Source organism: Emydura macquarii, unplaced genomic scaffold, assembly GCF_026122565.2.
Source record: "Emydura macquarii macquarii isolate MOO-44397 ecotype Brisbane River unplaced genomic scaffold, CSIRO-AGI_Emac_v2 contig_554, whole genome shotgun sequence".
NCBI lineage: Eukaryota > Metazoa > Chordata > Testudines > Chelidae > Emydura > Emydura macquarii.
Genome location: NW_027130691.1, coordinates 8412651 through 8426012, shown reverse-complemented (window position 1 = coordinate 8426012; position 13362 = coordinate 8412651). Strand labels below are relative to the sequence as shown.

Sequence of the window (13362 nt, the reverse complement as noted above, 5' to 3'; positions counted from 1 at the left end):
CACCCCTTTATTCAGACCCTACACCAGTTGTTCTCAAACTTTTTGTGTTGACGACCCCTTTCGCACAGCAAGCCTTTGAATGCGACCCCCACCCCCAGGTGGCCAGGGTTGGGGCTGACAGCTCACATCCCTTATATAACCTCTCCTGACCCTGTGAGGGGGCGTGAGCCCGAGTTTGAGAACCTGAGCCCCACACGCTACTGTAATAATTTTTGTACAAAATCTGCCTTGGGAGGTATCACTTGAAAACTAATAACGCGATGGTCAATAATGTGGTGATGAAATGTGTGTGGTAACATTCTATGTACAGTTATTAACAGAAGCTGAAATCATGACCAAAGTGTGTTTACCAGACAAGTCTCAGGAGTGCGTAAACCTGTTTCTCAAAGATGAAGAACAAGCTGACAATGCTAGCTAGGGATCATACAAGCTGATGGGCAATTGTTGTATGTTGATCCCCTTACAGGGGCAATGTCTTTAATATATCTGGACTGTCCAGGAGAGGGCTGGACAGCGCAGAACACATTTTTTTGGGGAGCCGGGGAGAATTCAAGACTGGGAGTGTGTTGGGGTCACCCTGCAAATAGTAACCAGGGCTGCCTTAAGCCAGAGCATGGCTGGTGTGTTGCTGACAGCTGTTGGGCTCAGAACTGCTGGGCCAGGGCTGTGGCTATACACAGACACTCAGGGTGTGACCTGCAGGCTGTTTGGCTGTTTGTGAGTGACCCAGTTGGGAGCTATAGCAGCAAAGCATTGTGAAGCACCCCAGATTGCAGGGCCAGGGGGGCACAGTCCCTCACTGGTCTGGATTGCACCCCAGAATGTCAGAAGGGGGTGACCACTCTCCCCTGCCCTCTGACTGATTGCATTTTTGCAAGATTTTACAGTTCTGGAGTACTGTAAGGATGCACTGTCTGCAGCAGGCTCGTCCTAGATAGAACACATTAAACATTAGAAACTGCAGGAGCCATCAGAAAAGCCACCAGACATTATGGGCCTGGTCCGGTGCTGTTTTAAGACTAGGAGGATTCAGGTACCTATGCAAGAGAGACATGGGTAGAGTTGCAAAGATGCAGATAATATACAAGGCAACCTGCATCCAGCAAATGCTAAAGTCAGTAAGAAAAACTGAATGCTAAGCTGTTCTGTTTCCTCTTGTTTATAGCTTCCTTATTTCTTAACCATTTTTCTTTATAAATATAACAGAGCTGTGGTCCCATTTGTTTCAGCTACTGTACACTAACTACACCACCATGTACGTTCAGTCCCGCAAACCATATGCATCAGGAACACCTATTAAAAACGGTAAGAGCTCTCTGCTTAGAGAATTTACAGTATCAGGCCCTTTGCTCATTCTCTGTTGCAAAAGTATCATAAATGATCAAGTTTTTAGACTGCAATCTCTATGAATCTGGATTTATTTAATGGCACAGCTAACTCACAGCACAGGTCCATATCCATGTACAGCCTATACATAATAATAATAATAATAAATACAATAATGATGTATAGTAACTTTAAACAATTACTTCTTTGCACATACACAAAACCACTCCTTTGGGCAGAGAACAAGAATTTCAACCATTACGTTATTTAGCAAATGTATGGAACAGGCAGGAGTATGTAATAAAAGTGCCTAATTTTCCATAAATATACAATCACTGGCATAATGATTCACCCCCTCCTTGTGTTCGGAGAGGAGACCATAGGCCCCATCTCTCCCAAACTACTGAACTTTTCCTTTCTGGTATGTAAGTGTGTTTGTTTGATGGAACATGATGAAACAACCTGAAACAAACAAGCACAGTTTGCGCAGGGCATCAGAACATAATGCAATTAATGTGATACGTCAGCTTGCTAAAGCAATGCATTATGATTATTGATATTATTATTGTTATTGAATTAATAAAAGCAATATATTTCACAGCGGGTAAACTTTCTTGCTCTTGTATCCTCTTCCCACGCTTCTGTTTACCCATGGTACGTATCCCATAAATGTTCTGTAAAGGAAAGAGCCTTTAAAACTGGGTTCAAGAAGGAGATTGTAGCTGCTGTTGAAGTGAGGTGGGTGGCTGACCCTGCAGAAAAGGAGAGAGAAACCAAAAAAAATCTGTTGTGCATTATTAACTCGTTCCGTACAGCAGGGTAGTATCCATACTCAGAGAACCCTTTCTTTGTCCGCCGAAATAGCTCAGCTGGGAGAGCGTTAGACTGAAGATCTAAAGGTCCCTGGTTCGATCCCGGGTTTCGGCAGAGGATTGTCTTTTTTTTTAAGGAGCAGGTGGCGCTCCCTGTTTGCAGGTTGTGGGGCGACTGCGACCGGGAAAGCCGCTCTCCGCCCCTGTGCACGTCCCTGCGCTGCGGGACGGACTCGCGGCACCCTCCGAGAGCCGAGCGCAGGGCGTGTCCGCGGGCTGCGTTCCTTTCGGGGCGGTGTCTCTTTAGCTGCTAGCGGCGGGGTGCGGGGGGGGTCCCGCCGCTCTGACACCCCGTGGCCGGCCGCAGCTGGAGCGCGTGCTACGGGCAGCAGCCGGGGCTGTCCTGGGGGTTCAGGCGTGCAGCACACAGGGAAGGAGGAGGGGAAAACAGGTCCCAGTTTCTCACCTCGCCCCCCACCGCCATTCAGGGTGCGTGTCTGCCCAGCGGGGGGAGGGGCGGCGCTGCAATCCCCGCCACACATTGCACACGCTGACGGCGCGGAGCAGCCCGCAGCCCGGCCGGCTTTGCACGGCGGCGGCAGCAGCAGCGCAGGCGGCCGTGCAAAGGGCCCCGCTCCCTGCTGCAAGCTGGGGGTGGGAAGAGAGAGCCCCGCCGTGTCTCCCCCCCCCCCCCCCGAGCAAAGCAGCGCGTGCATCGAACCCGGGCGCCTGCCCTGCAAAGCTCCGTGTGCACCCGTGCGTGTCCGTGCAGCGGGGCGGACAGGTTCAAGTAGCCGCCTTGCGGGCACTGTTCTCAGCCAGTCCTCGTTAGTATAGTGGTAAGTATCCCCGCCTGTCACGCGGGAGACCGGGGTTCGATTCCCCGACGGGGAGGTGCTTGTTTTTTTGTCTTTTTTGGAACTTGGGGCTCTTTTTCGCAGGCAGGACCAAGGCAAAGCGAGCGAGCGGGGCACGCTGCTGCACGGGCTGATGTCCTGCTACGGGGGTTTATAGCGTCCCCTCCCGCTCCCTAGCTGTGGTGCAACCTTCCTCTGCAGACACACATACGTGGACAAAAAGAAGGCGAGACAGACTGACTCCGAAGGGGCTGCACGCCGCCTGTGTGGTTCAGCGCTGGGGGGGATTGCAAAAGGCGGAGCGCGTTGCACGGAACTCCCGGGGTTACAGCGCCGCCCAGGGCACCAGCTCTGCACCGGGCTCCATGGAGCCTTGCATTGCACGTGCGAGTGTCTGTGCATTCATCTCCGCTGAGCATCGCTCCCCTTCTCTCGCGTGGCACAGGGCTGGGCGCCTGTCTGCCCGGTAGCCTAGCCCTCAGTCTCTGATCTCTCTGCTGATTATTTCAACACCCCACATAAACTGAGGGCTCAGCAGCATCACTGCACGCGCCCTGTGAGGGGAAGGCATTTTCTTCCGCAGTTGAATCTACAAGATGAATTGCAGCCCACCCCCCTTTTTGTTGCTGCGTGGGGAGACCCTCATGCAGTCCGTGCAGCACGGAGGCATTTGCAGGGCACGTGAAATGCGCCAGCTGCAAGCGGCGGGGTAAAACTCTGCTGCTTCCTCCTGGACTACGCCTGAATTTTGTTGCACCGCAGGAACGATTGAAACAGAAAGCTGGAGAGGTGAGAATATAATCCTTTCACTGAGAGGGTGCTAACCAGGAAGGGGATGTAGCTCAGTGGTAGAGCGCATGCTTTGCATGTATGAGGCCCCGGGTTCAATCCCCGGCATCTCCAATTTTTTCCTCCCCACGCACATTGGATTTCTTTTACTAAAGATTTGGAATTTAAATAGCACGCGTTAAAGCACAGCAAAGTGTTCTTATTTTTTAACAACATCCAGTGGCATAATCCATTGTTATTGGTGCTCCATGCCAGCATAAACATGTACGTTATATATATTTACAGTGATACAGTGTTGATGGTTCTAGCAACAAGGTAAAATACATATTGTTATATTTATTCTTGTTATTATTCATAATTGTACTGAGCCAAAGTGCTTTAAAGACAAACCTGAAGACAAGTTTCCTGCCCTAAAAAGCTTACAGTCTTAGGTCCCAAATAGGGTGACCAGATAGCAAGTGTGAAAAATCAGGATAGGAGATGGGGGGTAATAGGCACCTATATAAGAAAAAAGGTCCAAATATTGGGACTCTCTCTATAAAATTGGAACATCTGGTCACCCAAATCCCAAAGCAGTTACAAAGTACACATATAAGAACTTCTCTGAATCAGGATTTAAGGTCTCAGATGTGCAATCTGAGCCATTAACACAAACCCCTGCACCAGTGGGGAGCCCCACAATTCTGACTGCAGGATTCAGCTTTTAAGGGGAAATGCACTGATCCTGTCAGACACTAGGCCCTACACCACTAGTATAGATAGAGTGCATGTAAGGTGGGAAACTTAGCTACCCATTATCTATCTAATCATGCTGTAAAGCTCCATCTTGCAACCAAGTAGGTTGTTCTCTGGTTTTTAGATTTGATTATTTTCAAATCAGTTGTGGCTGAATGCACACCAGGTAACTAACAGAATAAGTCTAACATCCTTGTGTATTTTCAGACTAGCTGATTGACCTTCTAAATCGGAGCATCTGTTCTCATCTTTTATGTTTATATAACTAAGAATGCACACAATTCCAACCCTAGTTTGATCAGAATTAATCACTAAATTTTAATACAGAGGTAGCCGACAACCAGCTTAGAGGCTGAATAAATCCCCTGAGAAACTAAAATCCCTTATGCAAATATATGCCTAAAGCCAATCATGTAGCTGTTGCTGGGTTTCTGCTCTTTTTCAATTGGTTTTCAGCACTCCCTTTTATGTGCCTCAATTATAAGGCAGCTGTATCTTTTGGGTACATGCAAAGGAAGGATTTTGTAGGTGGAGTGAATTAAATGGCATCTCAATGAATCACGCAAACAAAGCCAGATTTTGTTCTTGGCTATGGCTCTGTACACTTTGACTGGATGGCACTGGAACCAATTCGGTGAATGTTTTGACTGCTTATACATTGGCCTATTCAGTGGAAAACTACCTGGGGGTGAAGCTCCATCCGCACCAGTGAGATCAGAATTAATAGTGAGCTATGAGGGTAGACAGGACACAGATCTGAACAAGCTCACTTTGGGGAACCCCAGATACACTCTTCTTTCACGTTGATCTTCCTCTCTACCTGTTAGTCACCACCTGCCATTTTGCCTCTCCCACTCTGCTTTGTTTTCCAGGCCCCCTCTGACCTCAGCATCTGGATCCCAGAGGGAAAAAAATAGAAATATTATCAGGTGAAAGTATAATGCACACTGCTGAATGTTGGTTTTATTTTTTCTGCACTTTTTTCCACATTAATTTATGGAAGGATTATGCATGGTGTTAATCATAGTGGTTTCAACTTGTATTTACATTGCTAACATGCTTTACTATGGTAACCATTTATTTGGCCAAACAACTGAGACCAGACTTCTCATGATATTTCCATTCCTGTTTGGGGAAGACTATGATGTCATGTTATTTTGATCTCTTTGAAGATTTTTTTGGGGAAAAAAATCATGGAAAAATAGAAATTGAAATACAAATACTCAGCTGTTGAGGTTCCTTTGGATATAAATCAATACCACTGTTTTTTTCCTTTAATCAAAGGAGGAGGGACATTTCAAAATCTGCCTTCAAATGAATTCCAGAAGAAGCAGCGTCCCCCAAAATGTCCCAAAATGTCCCCCAAGCATGTTTGTAGTGTTGTTATAACTTGGTTGGCTCCTGGATCTTGCTAGTAATTAGCAAGACAAGGTGGGTGAGGTAATATCTTTTAGTGGACCAACTTCTGTGGGTGGAAGGTACAAGCTTTTGAGCTACACGGAGCTCTTCGTCAGGTCTGGGAAAGGCAAGTATGAATAGAAACACATCAATGTACACATGGCCTGACTTCAAGTCAGAAATATTTTGCAGGCACAATAAATTAGGCAAATGTTGCCAAATCTTGGCTTTCTATCAGAGGTACAGCATACAACAACTATGATAGCGCAGCAAATACACACACCACACAACGCCACTTTCCCCACAGGAACGTACAACCATGCATGCACACAAACCAATCCACCACCATCTATGCATAATAAAAACTAGACATATGCACACAAAAATCACATGCCCGTACATAAACATGTCTACACACACCCACACAAGCCTTCACACACCCATAACACACACAGATTGACACACAACACCACACATGGACCCAACACATGCAGAGATGTACAACGACCTAGACACATAGAACAAAACACACAACGAGACACACATCCTCAACTCACAGTCACACACACGCGCGCGCGCGCGGATGTGTCCCCCGGGGTCTATTTCTTGCTCAGGGACAGGGAACCAGGCTGAGCTGGGACCCCGTTCCAAAGAAGCGTAAACTCCAGTCCTGGTTTTACTCTACGCCCCATCGTCCGTTCCTTGCCCTGCCCCGTATCAGTTCAAGTCACACACACTCGGCGCTGCCGGGTGATTCTTCCGCACTGCTGGCTGCCACTCCGGCCCGCCTACATTGGATACGCTGCGCGCGCCAAAGGCGCGGTGATATAGTCCCAGGCGGAGGGATCTCTGCTAGGGCGGAAGAGGCAGGTTATATAAGGGCTGCGCCTTGTATGACGCAGTTAGATCAGCTTGACTCTCTTTCGCCTTTGTTGTCCTGTGGCTGTCTGGAGTGCTGCCACTGCGGTGAGTTGGGGGGGCGCTCGCTCACTGCTGGGCTTCCGCGGGGGGAAGGGAGGGGTCAGTCCGGCCTGAGGGACAAGAAGGTCTGAAGCTGTGCGGCGAGCCCAGGGCGGGGGTTGCGCTCAGGGACGGCGCGGGGGGAGAAAGCGGGGCGAGATGGCCCGGTCCTCGCGGACATCGTGTGTGGGGGGGTGGGCTGGGTGGGCAAACGGGGGGGAGACGGGGCGGAGTGGCCGGGGAGTTGGCCCCTGAGGAGATCGAGGTGTGGGGAAGCGGCTGTGCCCCAACCGGGACGCGGGGCAGGCACCCGGAGCCCGGCCTGAGGGAAAGGGTTCGTTGCTTAGGAGCCGCAAATGGCGGCTCCCAGGCGGCTGGGTACGGCCGGACCTGCCCTAAAATGGCGGCCTGGCCGCGGCAATCCGGGAAGGGACGCTGTCTCGCGCGGCTCCCGCCCCTGCATGGCCGTGGGCTGCCCCTTGCCTGGGCCCGCCCTGCTGCGCCCTGAGGGAAGCGGAGTGTAGTGTACGTGGAGGGAGGAGCTGCAGTTCAAGGCCTGGGCTGATGTCCAAAGGTCCCTCTGCTGACTACAATAGAGTGAAAAGGTAAAGTCCTGGTGGTTTTTGCACTGGGTGTGGTGTAATGTTAATGCTTATACTTAAATGAAATTTATTTTTGTAGCAAAAATGCAGATCTTTGTGAAAACCTTGACTGGCAAAACCATCACCCTAGAAGTGGAGCCCAGTGACACCATTGAGAATGTCAAGGCTAAAATCCAAGACAAGGAGGGAATCCCACCAGATCAGCAACGTTTGATCTTTGCTGGAAAGCAGCTCGAGGATGGACGCACTCTATCCGATTACAACATCCAAAAGGAATCCACTCTGCACTTGGTCCTGCGCCTGAGAGGTGGTATGCAGATCTTTGTGAAAACCTTGACTGGCAAGACCATCACCCTAGAAGTGGAGCCCAGTGACACCATTGAGAATGTGAAGGCCAAGATCCAAGACAAGGAAGGTATCCCACCAGATCAACAGCGTTTGATCTTTGCCGGAAAGCAACTCGAGGATGGCCGTACCCTTTCGGACTACAATATCCAGAAGGAATCCACTCTGCACTTGGTCCTGCGCCTGAGAGGTGGTATGCAGATATTTGTGAAAACCTTGACTGGCAAAACCATCACCCTAGAAGTGGAGCCCAGTGACACCATTGAGAATGTCAAGGCTAAAATCCAAGACAAAGAAGGCATTCCTCCAGATCAGCAGAGACTTATCTTCGCCGGAAAGCAGCTCGAGGACGGCCGCACCCTTTCGGACTACAACATCCAGAAGGAATCTACTCTTCATTTGGTTCTCCGTCTGAGAGGAGGTATGCAGATCTTCGTCAAGACATTGACTGGAAAGACCATCACCCTCGAAGTCGAAGCCTCCGACACCATCGAAAATGTCAAGGCCAAGATCCAAGACAAGGAAGGAATTCCACCAGATCAGCAGCGCTTGATCTTCGCCGGAAAGCAGCTCGAGGACGGCCGCACCCTGTCTGACTACAACATCCAGAAGGAATCTACTCTGCACTTGGTCCTGCGCCTGAGAGGTGGTATGCAGATATTTGTGAAAACCTTGACTGGCAAAACCATCACCCTAGAAGTGGAGCCCAGTGACACCATTGAGAATGTCAAGGCTAAAATCCAAGACAAAGAAGGCATCCCTCCAGATCAGCAGAGACTCATCTTCGCCGGAAAGCAACTCGAGGACGGCCGTACCCTGTCTGACTACAACATCCAGAAGGAATCTACTCTTCATTTGGTTCTCCGTCTCAGAGGTGGTATGCAGATCTTTGTGAAAACCTTGACTGGCAAAACCATCACCCTAGAAGTGGAGCCCAGTGACACCATTGAGAATGTCAAGGCTAAAATCCAAGACAAAGAAGGCATTCCTCCAGATCAGCAGAGGTTGATCTTTGCCGGAAAGCAGCTGGAAGACGGGCGCACCCTATCTGATTACAACATCCAGAAGGAATCCACTCTGCACTTGGTCCTGCGCCTGAGAGGTGGTATGCAGATCTTTGTGAAAACATTGACTGGTAAAACCATCACCCTAGAAGTGGAGCCCAGTGATACCATCGAGAACGTGAAGGCCAAGATCCAGGACAAGGAAGGTATCCCTCCAGATCAGCAGCGTCTCATCTTCGCCGGCAAGCAGCTGGAAGACGGACGCACCCTGTCTGACTACAACATCCAGAAGGAATCCACTCTGCACTTGGTCCTGCGCCTGAGAGGCGGTAACTGAACTTGCTCCTGCTAGCATGTTGAGTAAAATTCACTGCACCTTGTTCCAATAAAGCTGTTGCATTCACTAGTTACTTGTCTTTTTCTAATGTCAAAGTACACTAATTTAGTCAGACGTCTGTCAATGAGCTAGTATTTAATAAATAATACAGCTGGTAAATAGATTTTTTTACTATTATGAACTGTGAACAGTTGTACACTCTTGATAAGGGAGGTAAAATTGGCCCCTAAAATATGGGGTACTTTTCAGATGCTAGGAATCAAGTTTCTTGTGACTGAGCAGTATTAGCTTCTTGTTACCAGGGTCTGATTAACTTTTAAAGGTTGCTATTGTTTGTGGCCCCTTTTGCGTTAATGTGCACATACATGTAGGTGTAGTACCTCCCTTGAACCTTAATTTGAAACAAGAAGCAAGGATGCACAGAGTTGTAAAAATTACGTGGTGGTTTTCAGGTGTGATTAAACAAAATGAGCGGGCTTGGATAGTCATTTCCAGTATTCCACTCTGGTTTAGGTAAGCGAATTGAAAGGCGTTTCCATGAAATAAATAGAAGAAATGTACACACTATAGGATGTGCACCCCCAGTTATTGCAGTACATCACTTTGAACAAGAGTAGTAAACTAAAATCGTGTTAGGATGAAACAGATTAGGCTAATACAAGCTGTGATTCAGAGAAGACTACTACTGGGTGACAGATCTAAGAACTTCAGTTTTGCCATCCTACACCTACCTCAAATAATCTGTTCTCAATAACAAACAATAGCTGTGCTGTAGAAAGCAATTTATCCTACAATCTGACCAAGTACTGACCTGTTAAGTAAGATGCTGCCATATTAAAGCCTTGCTACTGAAAAGCAACCTTCCTCAAAGAGACAGTGTCCTGCTATGTCACATTCTTGCAGTAAAATGAGTCAGGTTTATTCACCTGTCAAATAAACTGACCCAATCTCAAAACACTTAGTTATTTTTAAATGCTAATCTTAATAGTCTATGGTAAATGCAAGGCAACTGGATAAAAACAGCAGTGTGTTGGATTTTCAAAATACTCCAGAACCATCTGTTTGGAGTATAATTGCTAACACTCATAATCAAATTAATCATGGCATTTGAATTATGTAAAAGTGAGACTTCCTGGTTGGAAATGGTTTGTAGATTTGCCAACTGCATTAGTTCATCCCTATCACGTATGTTTTGGGACTGCTCTGATACCTGCCGAAGGGAGAAAATGTGAACGCGATGTATTGTCTGCTTTGGTTCTCATCCATTGTCATGTTTGGGTAAATTTTATATAGCATATTTTTTGCACATTTATCTGGGCTAACCTTCATTAACAGCAGAGTAATTTAATGTTGCCTGTTCTATGAGCAAGACCTGTTACTTCAACTGGCCATTACTTCAACTTGCAATTGTGCCCAAAAAAAGAAAAGTTTTCTGTATAGCTAGCTTTAAAACACAAGCTTTGAGCAGAATAGTTTTGCCAGATCGTTACAACATGCTGGGAAGAGAGTGATATCAAATAGGCATTTACCTGTTTTGATGTCACAAGTCTAAAAATAAAACAAGAATGACATTATGCATCTTTAACTCAAATAGACTTCATTTTAATTGAATAACTAAGACAGTAATATAGTTTAAGGTTTGTTTTTTAGGTGGATGGGGGGGTTGGAGAACCCAAGAGAGTGGTGTTTTAAATTTATGATCATTCTGACCAAAACACTATTTAGCTAGACACGAAATGCATAAACATTAAGTGTAATGAAAGAGAAAATCATAAATGAAGATACACTAGTGCATTTGTGTGTACAGCTTTTAGATGTAAACATCTGAAGTACATAGTATGAATTAAAATTACAGATATCAAAGAAAAACTTACACATAACTTATTGAGGTAGAAGTATCTTTCTTAGTTTAGTAGGGATTTGTAAGAATATATTTTATTGCAATAACTGTTTAGAGAAAGCAGTTTTTCTATCAGATCAAGAATCTCTGAATTAAGAAAGGGTCATTAGGGCTGTGTTGTGATTAAGGGATATTGTTAAAATGAAAGCCTTACTACTTTACTTTCAAAAATGTTTTTCCTTTATCCTTAATAAAAAATTACAAAGATTTTTTTAATGGTGATTGTTGCCATGGGACCAAGCAAGCTGAAGTCCCTGTGGCAACAGGGGGGCAAGTGGGTAGGGGGAGGAACAGCAAAGATAGAAAATGGGAAGTCCTGTCTCTGATCCTGATTTTTACTTGTAACCTTACTGCACAGCACATTGGGCACAGCAGGTGGTTTTAACAGCCACTCTGAGACCTGGTAAACTTGTGCCAGCATTGGTTTATTTAAGGCATTGCTTTTAGCTGCATTTTTGGTCACAGGTTGCAAGCAATGTGATACCGGCTAGCTAAGCCAGACTCCGAGAAAGCAGAAAGAGAGAGAGGAAAGGGAAGAAATGATGTGGGAAGGGAAAAGAAGAGATGAGGGAGTGCCAGCAGGAGCCTAAGACTTCGTCTACACTACAGAGGGTGACATAAGGTATTTTACATTGAGCTAATTATATCAGAATCTCCACTAAAATACTGTTTCTGCCGAAGTGGCCCACTACACCGACATAACTCTACCTCCTTGAGAGGCATAGCACTTACGTTGATGTAGTTAGGACAACACAGTGTTTGTAGGCACTGTGTTACTTGGACATTGCCTATTGGCTGTCAGCCTCAAATTGGAATGACAGCCAGAGCCCTGCCCCTCTCTACACCCTGATGCTGACAGCCCAAGCTGTCAGCCAGGCACTGTATCCCAGCTGTGAGCCTTCCTGCCCCAACACTGACAGTATGAGCTGGGCTGACAGCTGGAGAGGACCAACTGAGCTGTGTGCCTACAGCCTGTCAGCCCTGCACCTACAACTGAAGCTGTCAGCCCTAGGGCTTCCGGGCTCCGGCTGTCCATGTCCCACAATGCCCCACTTCAGTCAGTGGAAGCGCTCCTGGTGAGGACGTCCACCACTGACAGAAGGAGCAAGTGTGGACATGAACCACTGCTTTCATCACTGCTGTGGCTGTATATCAATTTTTAAGTGTAGACAAGCCCCAAGTTTCACGTCATGGCTGGCATTCAGGATTTAGCTGACGTGGTGGTGATGGTGATGGTGATGTCGTCTGAGCCCCCCTCTCTGGCCTCATATGGTTAGATCTTCTTTTGGGATCAGGACAATGAAGGCCCAGTGGTGCTATGGTGGGTTTCAGGTCACTGGGGGAGGAAGCTGTGGTAGTAAGCTTGCTGCTTTTGGCCCTCTGGCTTCTACTGAATGTCCCCCTAGCTAAGCAATGTTCACAAAGTGGCTGCAGTTTCATCCGATTAACATTAGCCAGTTGAATACACATTTCCTCCCATTTCTAGAATCTTTCAGTTCATTGTCATCTCAACATGTGACTTTGCTAGTAGCCTTGAAAAAGACCCCTTACCATAGTTGTTTTAACTTAATCCATTTTGTACCAGTCTGTTTGCCTTCACCTTTTGCTGACTTTATAGAACAGTCTGAACTGGACGTTTGGCCAACTTAGAGTACAGGGCTCTGTACAACTGTGCCAAATTCTATGGTCCTTATTAGGTAAAAACACCAATTGGAACTAACTAATAGTTGGTTTGCCTCAGTAAGGACCTCAGAAAATAGGGCCTCTATAATAGGAAGTGTCAGGCAATCTTAACAATAGGGAACACTACTAGCTGGACTTAAAATTTATCTAAGAACAGTTTAAACCTTGTTTTCCCCCAACCATAACAGATAGGCCCATATCTGGTTTAATATATTTACTAAGTAGCAACATTTGGGTCCAAAGTGTAGTTTGACCCTTTATAGGCAGCTATTCAGGGCCAGCTGTGGAATTTTGACATATGGGACCTCTCCTTTTACAGCAGGGTAGATACTCAGTAACTGAGATTGCTGAACTTCAGGCCATGCTCCAAGGCCTATTTACATAGCTTTTTGCCTGAATGTACATTTAAGCGGGTCCTAAGGCTCAGTATTTTCCTGGATGCAAATGGTCATTGAGTCTATGAGTTCTTTATTGTGTCAAACCAGTTGGTGAAGTTTAATGTATTTTAAAATATTGTATATGCAATCCTGCAGATATCATGCACCTTACACATTGAGAAAACATGTAATACTAAAAAGCTTTACTTGGAACCCCTGATGTAGGATTTTGGATAA

At 46.6% G+C, this 13362-nt stretch overlaps 1 protein-coding gene and 3 non-coding genes across 4 annotated transcripts; all 4 read left to right on the top strand.

Moving 5' to 3' along the window:
- Positions 1 to 2180: 2180 nt before the first annotated feature.
- TRNAF-GAA (transfer RNA phenylalanine (anticodon GAA)) lies at positions 2181 to 2253 on the top strand. Its single transcript has one exon. It is a non-coding gene; the product is annotated as a tRNA-Phe (tRNA).
- A 707-nt stretch (positions 2254 to 2960) lies between these two features.
- On the top strand, positions 2961 to 3032 carry TRNAD-GUC (transfer RNA aspartic acid (anticodon GUC)). The gene has a single exon. It is a non-coding gene; the product is annotated as a tRNA-Asp (tRNA).
- A 794-nt stretch (positions 3033 to 3826) lies between these two features.
- On the top strand, positions 3827 to 3898 carry TRNAA-UGC (transfer RNA alanine (anticodon UGC)). The gene has a single exon. It is a non-coding gene; the product is annotated as a tRNA-Ala (tRNA).
- A 2850-nt stretch (positions 3899 to 6748) lies between these two features.
- Positions 6749 to 9234, top strand: UBC (ubiquitin C). Its single transcript, XM_067539736.1, has 2 exons — positions 6749 to 6883; positions 7559 to 9234. The coding sequence occupies exons 1-2, from the start codon at positions 6811 to 6813 to the stop codon at positions 9163 to 9165; spliced, it is 1680 nt and encodes a 559-aa protein (XP_067395837.1). The 5' UTR covers positions 6749 to 6810; the 3' UTR covers positions 9166 to 9234.
- The last annotated feature ends 4128 nt before the right edge of the window (positions 9235 to 13362 follow it).

Coding starts and splice junctions, on each gene's coding strand:
- UBC (XM_067539736.1), top strand. CDS start 6,811: ATGACGCAGTTAGATCAGCTTGACTCTCTTTCGCCTTTGTTGTCCTGT. Junction 6,884..7,558: donor TCTGGAGTGCTGCCACTGCG/GTGAGTTGGGGG, acceptor TTATTTTTGTAG/CAAAAATGCAGATCTTTGTG.